Below are 15,343 nucleotides of genomic sequence, written 5' to 3' on the forward strand. Positions count from 1 at the left end.
ATTGTGATATCATTATTCATTGCTGGGTTACAGAGTTGTAAACTCGATAGTTTCATATTCTGAAAAATATTGATTTTTGCCGCATTTTAATAAAAAATTGATTTAAATTAAAAATTCATAACTAACAGTCACTAGATCTTAAGTTTTTCTTTTAAATGCAACAAACCACGTCAAATTGGGTGCAGTGGTTGCCGAGAAAAATGAATTCTCTTTTTACATGTGTTTGGACAGGAGCACCCGAGCTAAACCTTCCTCTTAAAGCGGAAGAAAAGAGGACACAAGAAGGAAGACCAGATAGGACGAGCGCTACCTCAAACTAAAGTTTATTCTTATTCTCGGAAAAGCATGCCTATTTATCAGTCGACACAGATTAATAGCAAAGTACACCACTGCACAAGTGCATTCTGAACCTCCCAAAATGTTTAGGATAGTTGTAAGAGTTAATCATGACACAGCTATGCTAATAAAAAACACAAAAGCCAAAAGCCAGGAAACCTTAAGACTCGCAGAAACAAGCTCTGACTCGGGCCTTTATCATGTGGGCACCGATAGCGTTAGATTTGCAGTCAAAAACGACTTATCAAGATATACGTGGAACCATTACATGTGAAAGCCTCTACAACCTTCGTAGTTGTTTTATCTCGGTGCTGGAAAAGGTCTGATGTGCCTTGCAGGACAGGTTTGCATCCGCATTGTTGGCAGTGTCCGGCAAGATGTGAACATGGTGAGGGAGCTGTGGGGTGCTTCGTTGTTCAGGTAACTGCCTGTCTGCCCAAGGCATTTTCGTCCCCATGAAATAGGAATGGGGTTCACATGTGTTATGGCGAGAGAGAAGACAAGCTTCACCTTTTCTGTTAACATTGAACAGCTTTAGGAGCCTGCCATGGTGAACAAGCTGATCCATATAATAAAGAGAATAGCTTCATTAATGCTCACATGCGGGTGACATCCTCTGGGTAGAAGATGCGACGTACATCGCCCCTGGCCGTCCTGTAGAAGCTGGGCTCCTCCAATGGTGGGAAGGCACGATACACATCAAGCCAGAGCGGTTGCTCTGAAGGCTGCATGCCACCAGCCTTCAACAGGCCCTCCACCCTGCAGCAAAAGCACTCACTGTTGCGACTCAAAGGTACGTCATTCTCAGCACTTCACGAAGAATGCCTCTACTGAAATGGCCTTTAACTTTTGCCAACTTTTCATTAATACATAAGCATTCTATTTAAAGGACCCCGCATCAGATTTAGAAATATTTAAAGGGCCCCTCACTAGGTCTGGCCATTTTGAGCTGACAAGCGCAGAGCATAATTCATGCCAACAATAGTGTTTGCAAAGAATTACATCGTTATGCGCCGTGGAAAGGCCTGAAATTTCCATCCGAACGCCATTTCCCTCTTCACTTGCGGCGAATCCACCCGGAGAGGGACGGTGACGTCGTCGGGCTCCTGTGTCTACGTAATCGTGTTCACAGTGCGACTTCGAGAATTATTCAAGGCAACATCTGTTATTTGTGTGATCTGTTGCATGAATTGACGAATTGAGGTTTAGAGAAATAATAAAACACACAAACGGAATGTCTGCGTGTTTTTTTTGTTTTACTTCGCACCGAAGCAAGAGTGATGTACTTCCGTTTCGTCTGCTTGTTCCCACGGTCGTGCAGTCACGTGCGCAGGTATCGAAAATGTGCCATTTTTTACTGTGTTCCAGCATGTGATCATGCTCTGCGATCCGCTTGTTCAGCCTCAGTATTCATGTAGCACTGAATTATACCACTAGTCATGTGTCCTTGTGCACAGCGTGCAAAATCGTGCGCTGCGCGAAACGATAACAGCTCGCATGAAACGCCACCAACAGATAAACCAGCGGAAGTGCACATCGCCGAAAAAAAAAAAGAAAGCGAAGAGAAAAAAAAAAGTGAAGGCGGGGCCTGAGACGTATGTGTCACGCGATCCTCGAGGTCCGGCATGGGATAATGCAGGGATGAAATTTTGCTTGCGGAGGCTAGACGGGGTGAGTGGAGAGGGAGTCCCGCTATGCAGTGGAGCCTGCCTGCTGAAATCATGAGTTCGTAGCACTGAAATATTTCTATCTCGGCTATTAATGAGCCGATTTGAAAATTTTTTCGGCAGAAAGCTCCCTAGAGGACATGTAACAACTTCCAGCGTATAACCAAAATTTGCTATGGGGCCTGGTGAGGGGCCCTTTAACAAACAAGCGTAGCATATACACGAAATGCCAGCCATAGTGTCAGCAAAGCACTGCAGCACTAAGCGACACAATAACAGCTGACATTTCAAACCAAATGCCGTGCTCCTTCAATATTGAGGCAGCCTGCTCCCAGTCACATGCTTCTTCCCGGTGCGTGATTCGTCACAAACCATGACTAATAAACCAGTGCAGAAGGCATAATGCCGCAAGGGAAGAGGTAGGGCTCTATGCTGTAGTGCGTCTCTCTGCTCCAGTATAGGAGAAGGCAGGGAAGAAGCACTGCTTGGAAACACTACTAGAGAAGAGAGAGAATGTATCCAATGTCAGTGACGCTCACCAGCTAGAGGCATGATATTAGGACAGCTAATTTTTTCTATCTCCTCCAATAAGGAACCAACTTGAAAAATTATTTCAGCAAAACACTTAAGACGGCTTTATGTGGCTTCGAGTGTAGTATGTATCACCAAAAATTTTTAATGGGGCCTTTACAGTGTACTACAACAGTATTGAAAATATCACTGGCTGCTCAATCAAGTTGAAGATGAAAATGTGGACTCCCGTGGATTTTTTTTTCTGCACCTAGCAGGTATGACTGAGCAAAATTGTACAATAAAAGAACCACAACTCCTAGAAAATCTTATCTGTGCAGCCATGTTTCAGGCCATTCAAGACAAACCCTACCTTCCATGACCAGGCATCTCAGAAATACAAATAATAAGCACTGCCAGATTTTCCTATAGCCGTAACAAAATCAACAAAGCCAGAATCTCACTGTGGCGCAGCATCAAAGCTCTAATTAAAAATTGCTACTCTGCGTTCTCTAACCAGGGGCTAGTCAAAGTAGGCTGCGTCTTCGTGTTGGTGATTCATGTCTTTAGTGCAACAAAATTTGATGACGACTGGCATTGCCATTTGCTCTTCTTGGCTTTGGATCTACTGTGGCAGGCTGTGTAGTAATACAATTAACGCAGCCAAAGAGAAAACAAATACTTGGAAATTATCTCCAAATTCCATAATTAACTCAACTTTCGTTGCTGATCTTGTCCTACCTTCCTTCAAAATATAAACTCATTGGAACAATCTCTTCTCCCAAGACAAATGAAAAAAATTGAACATAATGACTGTAGATAGCCTTTCAGCACTCGCCTAAGTAATTACATGCAAAGCCCATAATTAGCTGACACGCTTGCCTGCACATCACTTTTCCCCTCAGCATAAAAACTCTGTGCCACCGGCAGAGCATCAAACTGGAATTGAACCGAAAACTGAAAAAAGAAAAGTAATTTTTGATCGAACCGGAACTGAACTGGAACATTACAATTTTTTTTTCACTCCGGAGCGAGACCAAAAGGAAAAATTAACTGTTTTTGGTTCAAGACGGGCACCTTTTCTGGAGCTTTTTATCTATGTATTGCCTGTGCCTGTGGCTCAACTATGCTACCTCATTTGTAGATAGCCACCCCCTACCCACGATTTTAAAAGTCGCAGCCCCGCTAGTACGGTTATCAGAGTATTGCGTCAGGGGGCACACTTAGTGTTAATGCGACAATATTTGCATTGTGCCTGGAGTGTGGACTCGCCAGACTGTGATACATGCACAATATCAGAGAGCGTACCACATATGCTTGTCCCCTACATGACTGAATGGCACGTATTAATCTCTTCATCAGCGCCAATTAACAATAGGCCGTTCAGTGAAAAGGTGTTACTGGGCTGTCGGCAGGACACACCAATGAAGCATGCGAACACTGAAAAGCTTTCAAGGCTGTGAATTGGCGTTTCACATGCTATTTCCTGTCCTCATCATTACTCCTCAGTCCCGTTTTTCTCCTCTTTCCTTTCCCTCTGAGCAGAGTAAGAGGCTGGAGGACCTGCATTTCCTGAAAGTATTATCTCTCCTTCTTTCTCTTTCACTCAATAAGGCTTCATTTACATAGATTCCAGCATTGCTGTTGGACCTGCATAACTCTTTTGTAACTATGTGCAGCCTATAGAACAAACAATAGACGTAATCTTTCAGTGCAGCTTATCAGCAGTGGCGAGATTTTTTTTTTGTTTACAAAATAAATCAGTGCCGTTACAATTATTGTTCGGCTATTCAAATGAAATTGAACCAGTTTGAAGAAGTCTGCACTGTTTCCAGTAACTAAAACTGAACGAAAAAAGTTTCGGTTTGACACTCTGGCCCCCAGGACAATGAATGGCAAACATGGTTCATCATCTGATACTTCTCAGCAACTGTCTAGGTATAATTTTCTAAAAAGACCATAATTAACATATGCAACCTTGCAAAATCACTGAAACTTGGCTCACACATGTGTCTTTGTTGTCGTATATGTGAAATGCCTCAGCAACTTCCAGTGCTAGTTTATGTGCATGTTTATACAGAATCTTGGTTTTGTCCAATCTTGGGGGGCATCCACACTCTCTACAATGCTGGGACAAATTGGAAGTTGGCATATCTTTCTGTGAATTTCAGAGTTGCCGTAGTTAATGCTGCATTGATCCACCTGTCCTGCACATCTGGCGCCACATTTCAAGGGACACAACAGATTTCTGGGAGGTTGTGAATCATGTGATAGGGTTAACTGCGCACATACTGCATGTGCGGTCTTTCCCACTTTTCTTTGTATGATTGCACATGCTCCAACTTTTTGCTTGCACTAAGCACAACTTGTATTTGTTTTCTACCCTTCTTGAGTCTGTGTGAAAGACAAGACAGGCTACTTTCCTGCCTCTTCTGCTTGCCTTCTGTTTTGCAGTATTCTTAGATACATGCTTGGTTTTGCGAAAGATTTCTTTGCAAATTGTTCCCTAAACAGCAACAGGGAACCCGGCAGCTGTTGACCTTGTGACTTGCCTGCTGCATCTTTTTCCTTTTTCCATCCAATGCTGACACAAACACACTGCAGCGGACTTCAGACATTAATTCGGCAACACCATTCTTGATGAGCTTAGAAAGTGCTGACCTAAAAGTCGGAAGAGTTTTGGCACTTTCTGGCAGGTTGGCCCAGCATACGTGGTCTTTTCTAATCTGTAAGTTCAAATCCAGGAACTGAATATGCTCATCCTTCACCAACTCGCACGTAAAATTGAGCCCTTGTCCTCTTTCTTTGAACATCATCAGAATGTTGACTACTGTTTCAGGCAATTCATCCTTTCATGAAAAAAAATTACGGTAGAATCCATCTCATGATGACTGTCAAAGGTAACACGATTGGCATGGAAGCAATTAACAACACATCGTATTGCTGAAGTCATGTTTATTTAAAAACTGCAGCGGTCTTTGAGAGACTTCTATTGCTTCTGCTACATGTGACATGCACTGTCTCTAGCATCAGCCCACTTTTATATGGCACTCGCTTGCCAAAGTCACCCACGAGCACAACTGTATGACAATGCAGAGAAAACGATGGAATGCCGAAGAAGGGAATGGTGTCCATAGAAGGACAAAGGTGATATGACGACGGCAGCACGACAACAGTGAGAGGATGATCCTACAATGATGATGGTATAAGAATGATAGCATGACAACAATGACATAAGGACAATGGGATGGTGACGAGTGTATGACAACAACCAGATGACGATAGTAAGGTCACGACAGCATGGCGACAATGGCATGGCAATGCATGCATGACATTAACTGTCTTTCAACGCAGCAGTGATGGCAACAGCATGACAATGGCAGCACAGTGACGATTGAATGATTATAGCATGATTAAGCTAGAATGACAGAGAAGAAATGACAATGGAATGACAAAGGCAGCACGATGCCAATGGTACAACCATGGGATGATATTTCTGAAGTGATGACAATGGTAAAACGACAGCTTCAAGACAACAGAGACTGGGTGCAGGATGAGTTTAGATCTGTGGCACCTTCGTGTGGCGATGCCGTGCATGTAACAGCAAGCAATGGCCAGGCCGAGCGCAACAGACGCAGCCACCAGCTGACTTGGTTGATTGTGTTCTATCATTTCTCCTATTTTGCATTGCAGAAATACCACATGAGACCAAGTCCAAACAAATGTGTTGAATTTTTTAGGGTACATAGACAGTTACTCAAAAGCTGGTGAGGCAATTCAGTTGTATTGGTATTCGTTGTGGCCTCACAAGATAGAACAGCAGAAAGCTTTGACATGCGTGGTTTGTAGGAAATAGTATTCATTTATTTATTTATTATACATACTTTCAAGGTCCTAAGGCACTACAGAAAGGAGTGGTACATAACAAAGCAATGTAATATGCAGACAATGGTATGCAGACAACGTTAAGTGATAGTATGGTAGACTGCTGTTTTGAATGAAGATATATCTGTGATCTGAATGATGGAAGCAGGAAGGTGGTTCCAGTCGACACTTGTGCGGAGTAAAAAAGAATCACGATACTTGTTCATTCGGCAGGATGGGTTGCCAACTTTATATCTGTGGTCAGAACGGGATCAAACGTAGAAAGCTGGGGTGATACATTGATCCTTGAGCACATGGTTAGAGTGATAAACATTATGGAACACACAAAGACGAGCACATCTGCGGCGTAATGAAAGATCTGGCAGATTCAGGGTTTTTTTCATACATGTAACACTGGAATGGCAGGAATAGAATAAAATAAAGCAAGATGCTCAATTTTGAATTCCTTCAAGGTTTATGGTTAGTGATGCTTGATTGTTTTCCAAATGGAAGAAGCATATTCTAGTTTTGAGCGAGCTAAGGTTTCGTAGAGTGTCAATTTTACCAAAGTAGGAACGGTAGAAAAGTTACGACGAAGATATCCTAACATGCGATTACATTAGCAGTAATATACTTAGTATGCATATTCCATGAGAGATCATTAGTTATGTGAAGGCCAAGATATTTGTGAGCGTTAACGGATGCTAATGAAGTGTGACTCAGTACATATCGGCACCGATTGCTATTGCTAGCCGTATGTAATATGCGCATTGATTTACACTTGCTAGTGTTCAGTTTCATGAGTCATTTCTTAGACCTGTTACATTGACAAGATCTCCTTGCAGTTTATCTGAATAATCAGGGTTTAGTGATCTTTCGGTATATTACGCAATCATCTGTGAACAGATTAATTGATGATGTTACACAGTTAGGGAGATCATTAATATAAATCAAGAAGAGTAAAGGCCCCAAGACGGAGCCTTGTGGCACTCCGGATGTAACTGTTGACAAAGCAGATGAATAGTTATTGGTTGTGACATAGTGAGTTTGATTAGAAAGTGATATGAAGTACTGTGCTAACACGTGTCAAAAATGATTCGTTCTTTTTTGTTACGTCATAGGCAAGCAGCCTATATATATTGTTTGCTGTCACTGAAATCTACAACAGTGGCGACGAGGGTGACCACCCCGCGGAGCCCCCGCCACGAACAGTGGCGTCTCGGTAGCGCTGGGAGTCCTGCTGGGTACTGAAAGTAATCGAGTCTACGGAGCATCGGCGGTCATGGCCCTGGCTACGAACCTCGGTACTCCAAGTTTCGACGAAAATCAAGATAAGTGGGATATTTACTTGACTCGACTGGAGGCATTTTTTGAAGCAAATGATATTAAGACAGATGATAAGAAAAGGGCACTCTTGGTTTCGACACTGTCAACGAAGATGGTAGGCGTTCTTGCTGGACACTGCGCCCCCCAGAAAGTAAATTGCCTGAGTTACAAGGACGCACTTACCTTCCTAAATAACCACTATGCGCTGAAGACTAATGAGGGTGCCGCAAGTTACAAGTTCTTTTCAAGGGACCAGGCTGCAAACGAATCTGTCCGGGACTATGTTGTTGAGCTACGCAAGCTTGCAGATAATTGTCACTTCGGCACCAGTTTGGACTGTATGTTACAGGACCGCATTGTTTGTGGCATCCAAAATCGTGCGGTGTAGCAGACGCTGCTTGAAAAAACTGAGCTCACACTTGTCCAAGCTGAAACTATTGCCACAGCGGCAGAGACAGCTGCACTGGAAGTAAGCACCATGACTAGACCTGATAATGCGGCAGCGGTGTGCACTGTAGCGAGTAAATCGAGCCGATATCAGACCTTCACCAAAGATAAGCAAAGCCATACTGAGTGCGCATGCTGCGGATACTACGATCACGAAGCAAGCGACTGTCCGCACAAAAAGGAGCAGTGTTTTCGCTGTTGGAAGACTGGTCATTTCGCAAGAAAATGCCGCTCCCAATCAGGGCTCTGGGTTGGTCGTAGGCGTGATGGCATCGCTAACGCAGTTCATTATGAGAGCGCTGTATCCGAAACGGAGGAAGCCGATATTTCATCAGTCTTCACATTGCAGGAATCACGGGAAAAGAAATCTTTGCTCCAGGCGTTCCGCAGAGTTATCCGCTGGGGTGGCGTGCCCTTGAACATGATTATTGACACGAGATCATCGTTTTCTATCATTCCGCAGGAGGTGTATCTAAAGCACCGTCTGAGTTGGCCACGCTTATCAAAATGCAAACACACGCTCAGCTGTTACCTGGGCAAGCTACCCATTGTCGGTGATATACACCTTGAAGCCCATTTTGCAGGGAAGACTGTACCTGCCACACTGATAGTTATAGGCTGTTCGGGTTCCAGCCTTTGCGGAAGCCAAGCGTTCTCGCTTTTGCCGTCCGGTTTTCTAGCTACAGTTCAGTCGACGTCAGCAGATCCCGACAGCCTTGGGACCGAGTTTTGTGCCCTTTTTGAGCCAGGACTTGGAAACATTCAGGGGCCACTTGTGAAATTCCACATTCGAGAAAGCGCCCAACCGAAGTTCCACAAGGTGCGGTCAATCCCTTTTGCTCTTCGTGAAAAAGTGGAAACTGAGCTAGACCGTTTAGTTGAGCAAGGCATATTATCGCCCATAGCACATTCTGAGTGGGCGGCGCCAATCGTACCAGTACTGAAGAAAGACAGGTCCCTTCGGATCTGCAGCGATTTCAAAACCACAATCAATGCTGCCTGCATAACTGAGCAGTACCCTTTACCAAACATTGAAGACATTTTGGCGTCGCTACGTGGGGGATCATTTTTCACAACACTGGACCTTAAGGATGCATATAATGAATGTGTGGTTTTTATTGGCGCAAGGGCCAGGTATGGCCAAAGCGCACCATGCAAGTGTTAATGATTTCGCAGTGGAGTGATGGGTTCTATGGAGTTGATGTGACGTGGCTGTAAAAGGGCCTAAAATATAGTCGCTGTAAAGTGCGTAAAATGTACGTGTAATAAAATTATGGCGATGACAAATGACGCATACTATGAGCATTGAGGTGCATTACAAAATAATGATATGATATTAAAAATTGCATAAGTTTCTGAAATTCACTAGAGCACCATGGCCTCGTTAGAGCCCTTGCGACACAAGGGCCTGGAGGCATGTGCTATATAAAACAACTATCACAGCGGCATCCTCTGGAAAGAGGATGCGCTACGCATTTATTGGGCTCATAACATGTAGGACAAACTCATTTAAAAAATTGAGGGCTACATTGGTGTTGAAAAATGGTTCCTTACCAAGAAACATAGCTGGGTGAAGAGGTATGCAATAACGATATGCAAGAGGAAAACGTTTCTTTTTTTCAGATTCGGCTTTGCGACACTCCAAGAGGACGTGGAGGACTGTCAGCCTCTCACCACATCGACCACAGGTTGGCGGTTCATCTCCAGTAAGCAGAAAATTGTGAGTACCAAATGTGTGCCCTATTCTGAGGCGGCAGGAAAGGACATCTGTTCGCCGTGATTTTGTTGGGGAGGGCCAGACACCTAACTGTAGCTTTATAACGTGTAGTTTATTGTTTATTTCTGCGTTCCACATGCGTTGCCAGTGTGGTCGCAGTTTCTTGCGCAAGAAAGGCTTCAGATCTGTGACAGGAACAGCAGCTGTAGCAAAAGTGTTCAGTGATGTGAGTGATGTGGCCATTTTATCAGCCAGTACAATACCCTCGATACTTCTATGGGCAGGTACCCAGCATATCACTACATGTATATGTGATAGATAAATACTGCATAAGAGGGAGTAAAGTTCAATGAAAACAGGATTTTTAAGCTTTTGTATTGAAATTAATGCTTTTACGAGACTTAGCGAGTCTGTGTATACAATTGCTCTGTCGAGTTTTAATTTCTGTATATGTTTTACTGCAGACAGTACTGCATAGGTTTCTGCAGTAAAGATACTTGTTTGCGGGTTCAATAAGTCAGATTTAGAAAGAGAGGGACCAACAGCAGCATAAGATACACCAGCATGTGATTTTGACGCGTCTGTGTAGTATTCGGAGCAGCTGTACTTCGATTGAAGTTCACGGAAATGCATAGCGATTTCGAGGTCAGGTGTGTGCTTTGTGACCTCTACAAAGGATACGTCACAGTCTATCACCTGCCACTCCCAGGGCGGTAATAGCTTAGCTGGAGGCATTAGGCGATGTTCGAGAACAGGGACATCCATTTCCGTGCTAAGTGCTCTTGCACGCAGTGAGAAAGGAAGTCTCATAGAGGGTTTATTATGAAGAAGTGTTTCACACGTCAAGTCATTAACAGTTTTGAAACACGGATGTTCTTTATTGGAGCGCACATTGAGAAAATAGGTAAAGCTGATGTACGTTCTCTGAAAATGTAGTGACCACTCGTCTGACTCTGCATATAGACTTTCCACCAGGCTTGTTCTAAATGCGCCAGTGGCCAGGCGGATACCCAGATGATGAACGGGGTCTAACATCTTTAGCGCACTCAGTGCAGCAGAGTGATATACTACGGCACCACAATCTAGTCGTGATCTAACTAGGCTCCTGTAAAGATTTAAGAGGCACCTCCTGTCGCTACCCCATGTAGTGTGGGATAGAACTTTAAGTAAGTTCATGGTTTTTAGACATTTTTCTTTAAGATATTTTATGCGTGAAATGAAAGTGAGCCTGGAGTCGAGATTAACACCTGGAATTTTGTGCTCTTTCTTGAAGGGAATTTGTTGTCCACCCAGTTCTACACAGGGATCAGGTACCAGGCCTCTCTTTCTTGTGAAGAGAACACAAGAGCTTTCGTGCGGGTTGATTTTAAATCCATTTTGGTCTGCCCACTTGGACACCTTGTTTAAGCCCTGCTGTACCTGTCTTTCACACACTGTAAGGTTGCAAGATTTGAAACCTATCTGTATATCATCTACGTAGACGGAATAAAAAATGGCCGGTGGCAGTGAAGGACGAAGTGTGTTCATTTTAACTATAAAGAGAGTGCAACCGAGTACTCCTCCCTGGGGGTACACCTGTTTCCTGTATAAAAGGTCGCGACAATACGTTGCCGATTTTCACGCGGAAGCTACGATCCGACAAATAGCTTTCAATTATATTCAGCATATTTCCACGGATGCCCATGTCCGACAGGTCTCGCAAGATCCCGTAACACCATGCCGTGTCATACGCTTTTTCCATGTCAAGGAATATCGATAGGAAATACTGTCCATGTATAAATGCATCGCGGATATTTCCTTCAATGCGCACCAGATGATCGGTTGTCGACCGCCCTTCTCTGAAGCCACACTGATAAGGATCGAGCATATTGTTGAGCTCAAGGAAATGTATAAGTCTGCGATTTATCATTTTTTCAAAAATCTTAAACATACAGTTTGTTAGGGCTATCGGACGATAACTTGTTGCCAAGGAAGGGTCTTTTCCCTGCTTTAGAACAGGAACCACAATCGCTTCTTTCCATGTGGATGGGAGATATCCCGAAGCCCAAATAGCGTTGAATAGTGTAAGAAGTGTAACTTGTGCGTCAGTATGTAGGTTTCTGGTCATGTCATACATGACTCTGTCAGGTCCCGGTGCAGTGCTTTTGCATGTGTTCAAGGCAGCTCTCAACTCGGCAATACCGAAAGGCCAGCTATACGGTTCATTCTGCCTGGATTTTCGTATGATTGGCTTACGCTCTACTGTTTCTTTATGTTTAAGAAAGGATTGGGAATAGTGCATTGAGCTCGACACTCGCTCAAAGTGCTCCCCAAGTGAGTCTGCCTGGTCTTTCAGTGTATCCCCCTGTGTGTTTACCAGAGGGAGTGAATATGTTTGTCGCCCTCTTATCCTATTAACCTTGTTCCAGGCTTTCGCCTCATCTGTATAGGAGTTTATACTCGATAAAAACTTCTCCCAATTTTCTCTTCTAGCCTGTCGGCGGGTTCTCCTGCCTTGGGACTTTACTTTCTTAAAGTTAATAAGATTCTCCGCAGTGGGAGAGGCACGTAGCAACCCCCACGCTTTGTTCTGTATTTTACGAGCGATCCTACAATCGTCGTTCCACCACGGGACACGCCGTTTGCATGCCAGGCCATTTACTTCTGATATGCATTTTGATGCAGCTTATATTATAAAGGCTGTAAAATACTCAACAGCAGCATCAATTCCTAACGAGGACATATCATCCCATGATATACTAGTTAGGGTTCGGAATTTCTCCCAGTCAGCTGTGTCAATCTTCCACCTAGGAGCCTGTGGTGGATATTCGTTTTCTTTAGGTGTTCGTAGCAGTATGGGGAAGTGGTCGCTTCCGTAAGGATTGTTTGTAACTTCCCATTTGAATTAAGCCAGAATAGAAGGAGAAACTATGCTGAGATCAATTGAAGAAAAGGTCTTCCTTCTTATTCAGAAGGCACGCACCAGAAGAGAAAAGGAACTTTTCAACAAGACGATCTTGTGCGTCTATACGAGAGTCGCCCCACAGGCAGCTGTGCGCATTAAAATCGCCAAGAACACAAGGTTCTGGCAATTCGTCTATAAATGACTGAAATTCATGTTTGTTTAATTTGTAGTGTGAGGGTACGTAAAGCGAGCAAATGGTGACGAGTTTATTTAGAAGAACAGCTCGACCCGCCACTGCTTCAAGGGGCGTTTGTAGCTGTAAACGCTGACAGGAAATACTTTTATGAATAAAAATGGCAACACTGCCTGATGATACGACAGCATCATCGCGATCTTTGCGAAAAGTAACATACTGTCGAAGAAAGTTTGTGTATATTGATTTTAAGTGTGTTTCTTGTAAACACAGCACTTTTGGATTGTGTTTTTGGATGAGTTCCTGCACGTCATCAAGGTTTCTAAGAAGACCTCTGACGTTCCATTGAATTATCTGTGTATCCATATTGGTAGTAAAATAGGTGCTCTGTGTACAGAAACAGAAGTATTAATTACAGAGATTTCAGAGATTAGATTACAGAGCCCTTTTGAGGCCCTGTAATTGAGGTCTTGCCCTTTCTGGAGCGTTCGAGGGAGCTTCGCCGCTCCTTAGGCGCTTGGCGCGCCGTGAGGACAGGTGTAGTGTCCATTGCCTCTTGTGAGGCGCCGGACACGTGCTCTTGCGAGCGAGAAGTTTTCTGTGAGGGTCCTGCCTCGGAAGGCAAGACCCCTGCACCCACCAGCCCTGACGACTGTATAATAAGTGCAGGACAGCAACTTTCAGATCACAATGCAATGACTATGAATGACATGACAATGGGGGCATAATCACGACTGAATGATGACATTATGGTTATGCTGGAGTGACAGAGAAGAAATGACATCTATGAAATGACAATGGCATGATGATAATAGGATGTTTCTTAAGGATCAAGTCCAACGAAATTTCATTTGTGCTAAAGTTGCTATAGACGCATAGCATATAGTAATAATGTAATCTTGGCAAAGTTGCAGGGCTAGTAATTGTCTAAATTTTCTTTAAACAGCACCTTAGCAGATGACACGTGAACCTGGTAGCAAGTAGCAGCAATGCGGACTTGGTAAAAGTCCTAGAACCATACACGACTAATTTCAGTTGTACCTAAGCGCCCAGGCACATTGTTCTATCAACAACTGTAAGATGATGGGCATGCTTGGCATGCTTTCTTGTTTCACACGTGGTTTGAGCCACTGCACGAATGCCAACGCATTGCGTGGCTGTGAGGTGCTTGAACACACACTTCAACATGAGCAATGGCTGTGCAGTACATAGCACGGTGCACAGGAAGGCAGAACACATATTTCCTGTCCTAGCTTTAAGGGCGTAAGCGTGCACCATGCTGCATCAGATAAGTGCGACAGAGACTAGTCAGCGTGCAAAAAGCACACGAACTATGCTTGACGAAGCTGCACAGGTTACATTTCGCAAGCAGTCATATACGCATGGAAGATATGCTTGCTAAATGCTTTCTCGGGATGACTGTAAGTACTGTAAGGCACGATGGCACACAAAAAACAAATGCAAGTTGTATTCAGGAGCAATATTCTTGAGTGATCATTTCCGGTGGTCCATCATCTCTCGAGGCATTTCACGCGTGTCTACATCGAAAGCATTAAGTAGACGAATTAAAGCCTTTCTGACACAGCATCAGAAATGCTGTGTCACCACGTGCTGCATTTGTCACGCAGAACGCAACATGGCAGCAAACGAGGCCAGAATGCAATGCCACCAGAACCGATCTTTACGATGCCCAGCAGCCACTTTATGCGCACATTGCGCATTCCAGAAGTGGGCAACACACAGTGACCCTCCCTGACTGGCTACTTTCTGTAGCTGCCGGCAAGCGGCAAAACAGGTTTATGCTTGCACGATCGCGGCAGTAGCTCACATCCCCATAAGCGAAGGCAAATTTGCACTTTTTCCTTAAAAATCAGCAATTAACTGTGGCAAGTTTTACACTGAACAACATGTAATCAAAATGTAATCCTTCTGCAAAATTTCAGCAAGAACAGTGCAGCAGTAAGCGCAAAATCTTTTTTTGAACACGTCAAGCAATACATGCAGGACCCTGCATGTCTAAATTATCTGAAACTGAGGTTTTTATGCAGTCAACAATTTCGTTGCAGGTGGCCTCTAAGCGATGATAGTAAAACAACAGTACAATGACAAGGCATGAAGATAATGGTACGACACAAGTCGGGTGATGAAAATAGAATGACGACAATGGAACCACTACAATGGCATCATGACGACAGTATGACAACGAATGTACGACGGCGACGCGATGATATGATAACGATATAAGAACACTGAGGTAACGACAGCATGACAACTTGTATCACGAAGGGTATGACAATGACGGCATGATGAGAGTCTGATGACAAAACTGGGATGACAACGATGGAATGACCACGACAGCATCACGACCACAAGCACACACCTGGTAGACAATTGGGCCA

General features: G+C 43.9%; 1 protein-coding gene across 1 annotated transcript in view; it reads right to left on the reverse strand.

Annotated features, from left to right (window-relative positions):
- Positions 1–15,343, reverse strand: part of mRpS23 (mitochondrial ribosomal protein S23) — a 78,680-nt gene that overhangs the window by 61,229 nt on the left and 2,108 nt on the right. Inside the window, exon 2 of the mRNA XM_050183692.3 lies at positions 937–1,095. Coding sequence (XP_050039649.2) covers positions 937–1,095 — 159 coding nt within the window. The remainder of the gene's footprint in view (positions 1–936; positions 1,096–15,343) is intronic.

The sequence above is a fragment of the Dermacentor andersoni genome, chromosome 3 (assembly GCF_023375885.2).
Source record: "Dermacentor andersoni chromosome 3, qqDerAnde1_hic_scaffold, whole genome shotgun sequence".
Taxonomy (NCBI): domain Eukaryota; kingdom Metazoa; phylum Arthropoda; class Arachnida; order Ixodida; family Ixodidae; genus Dermacentor; species Dermacentor andersoni.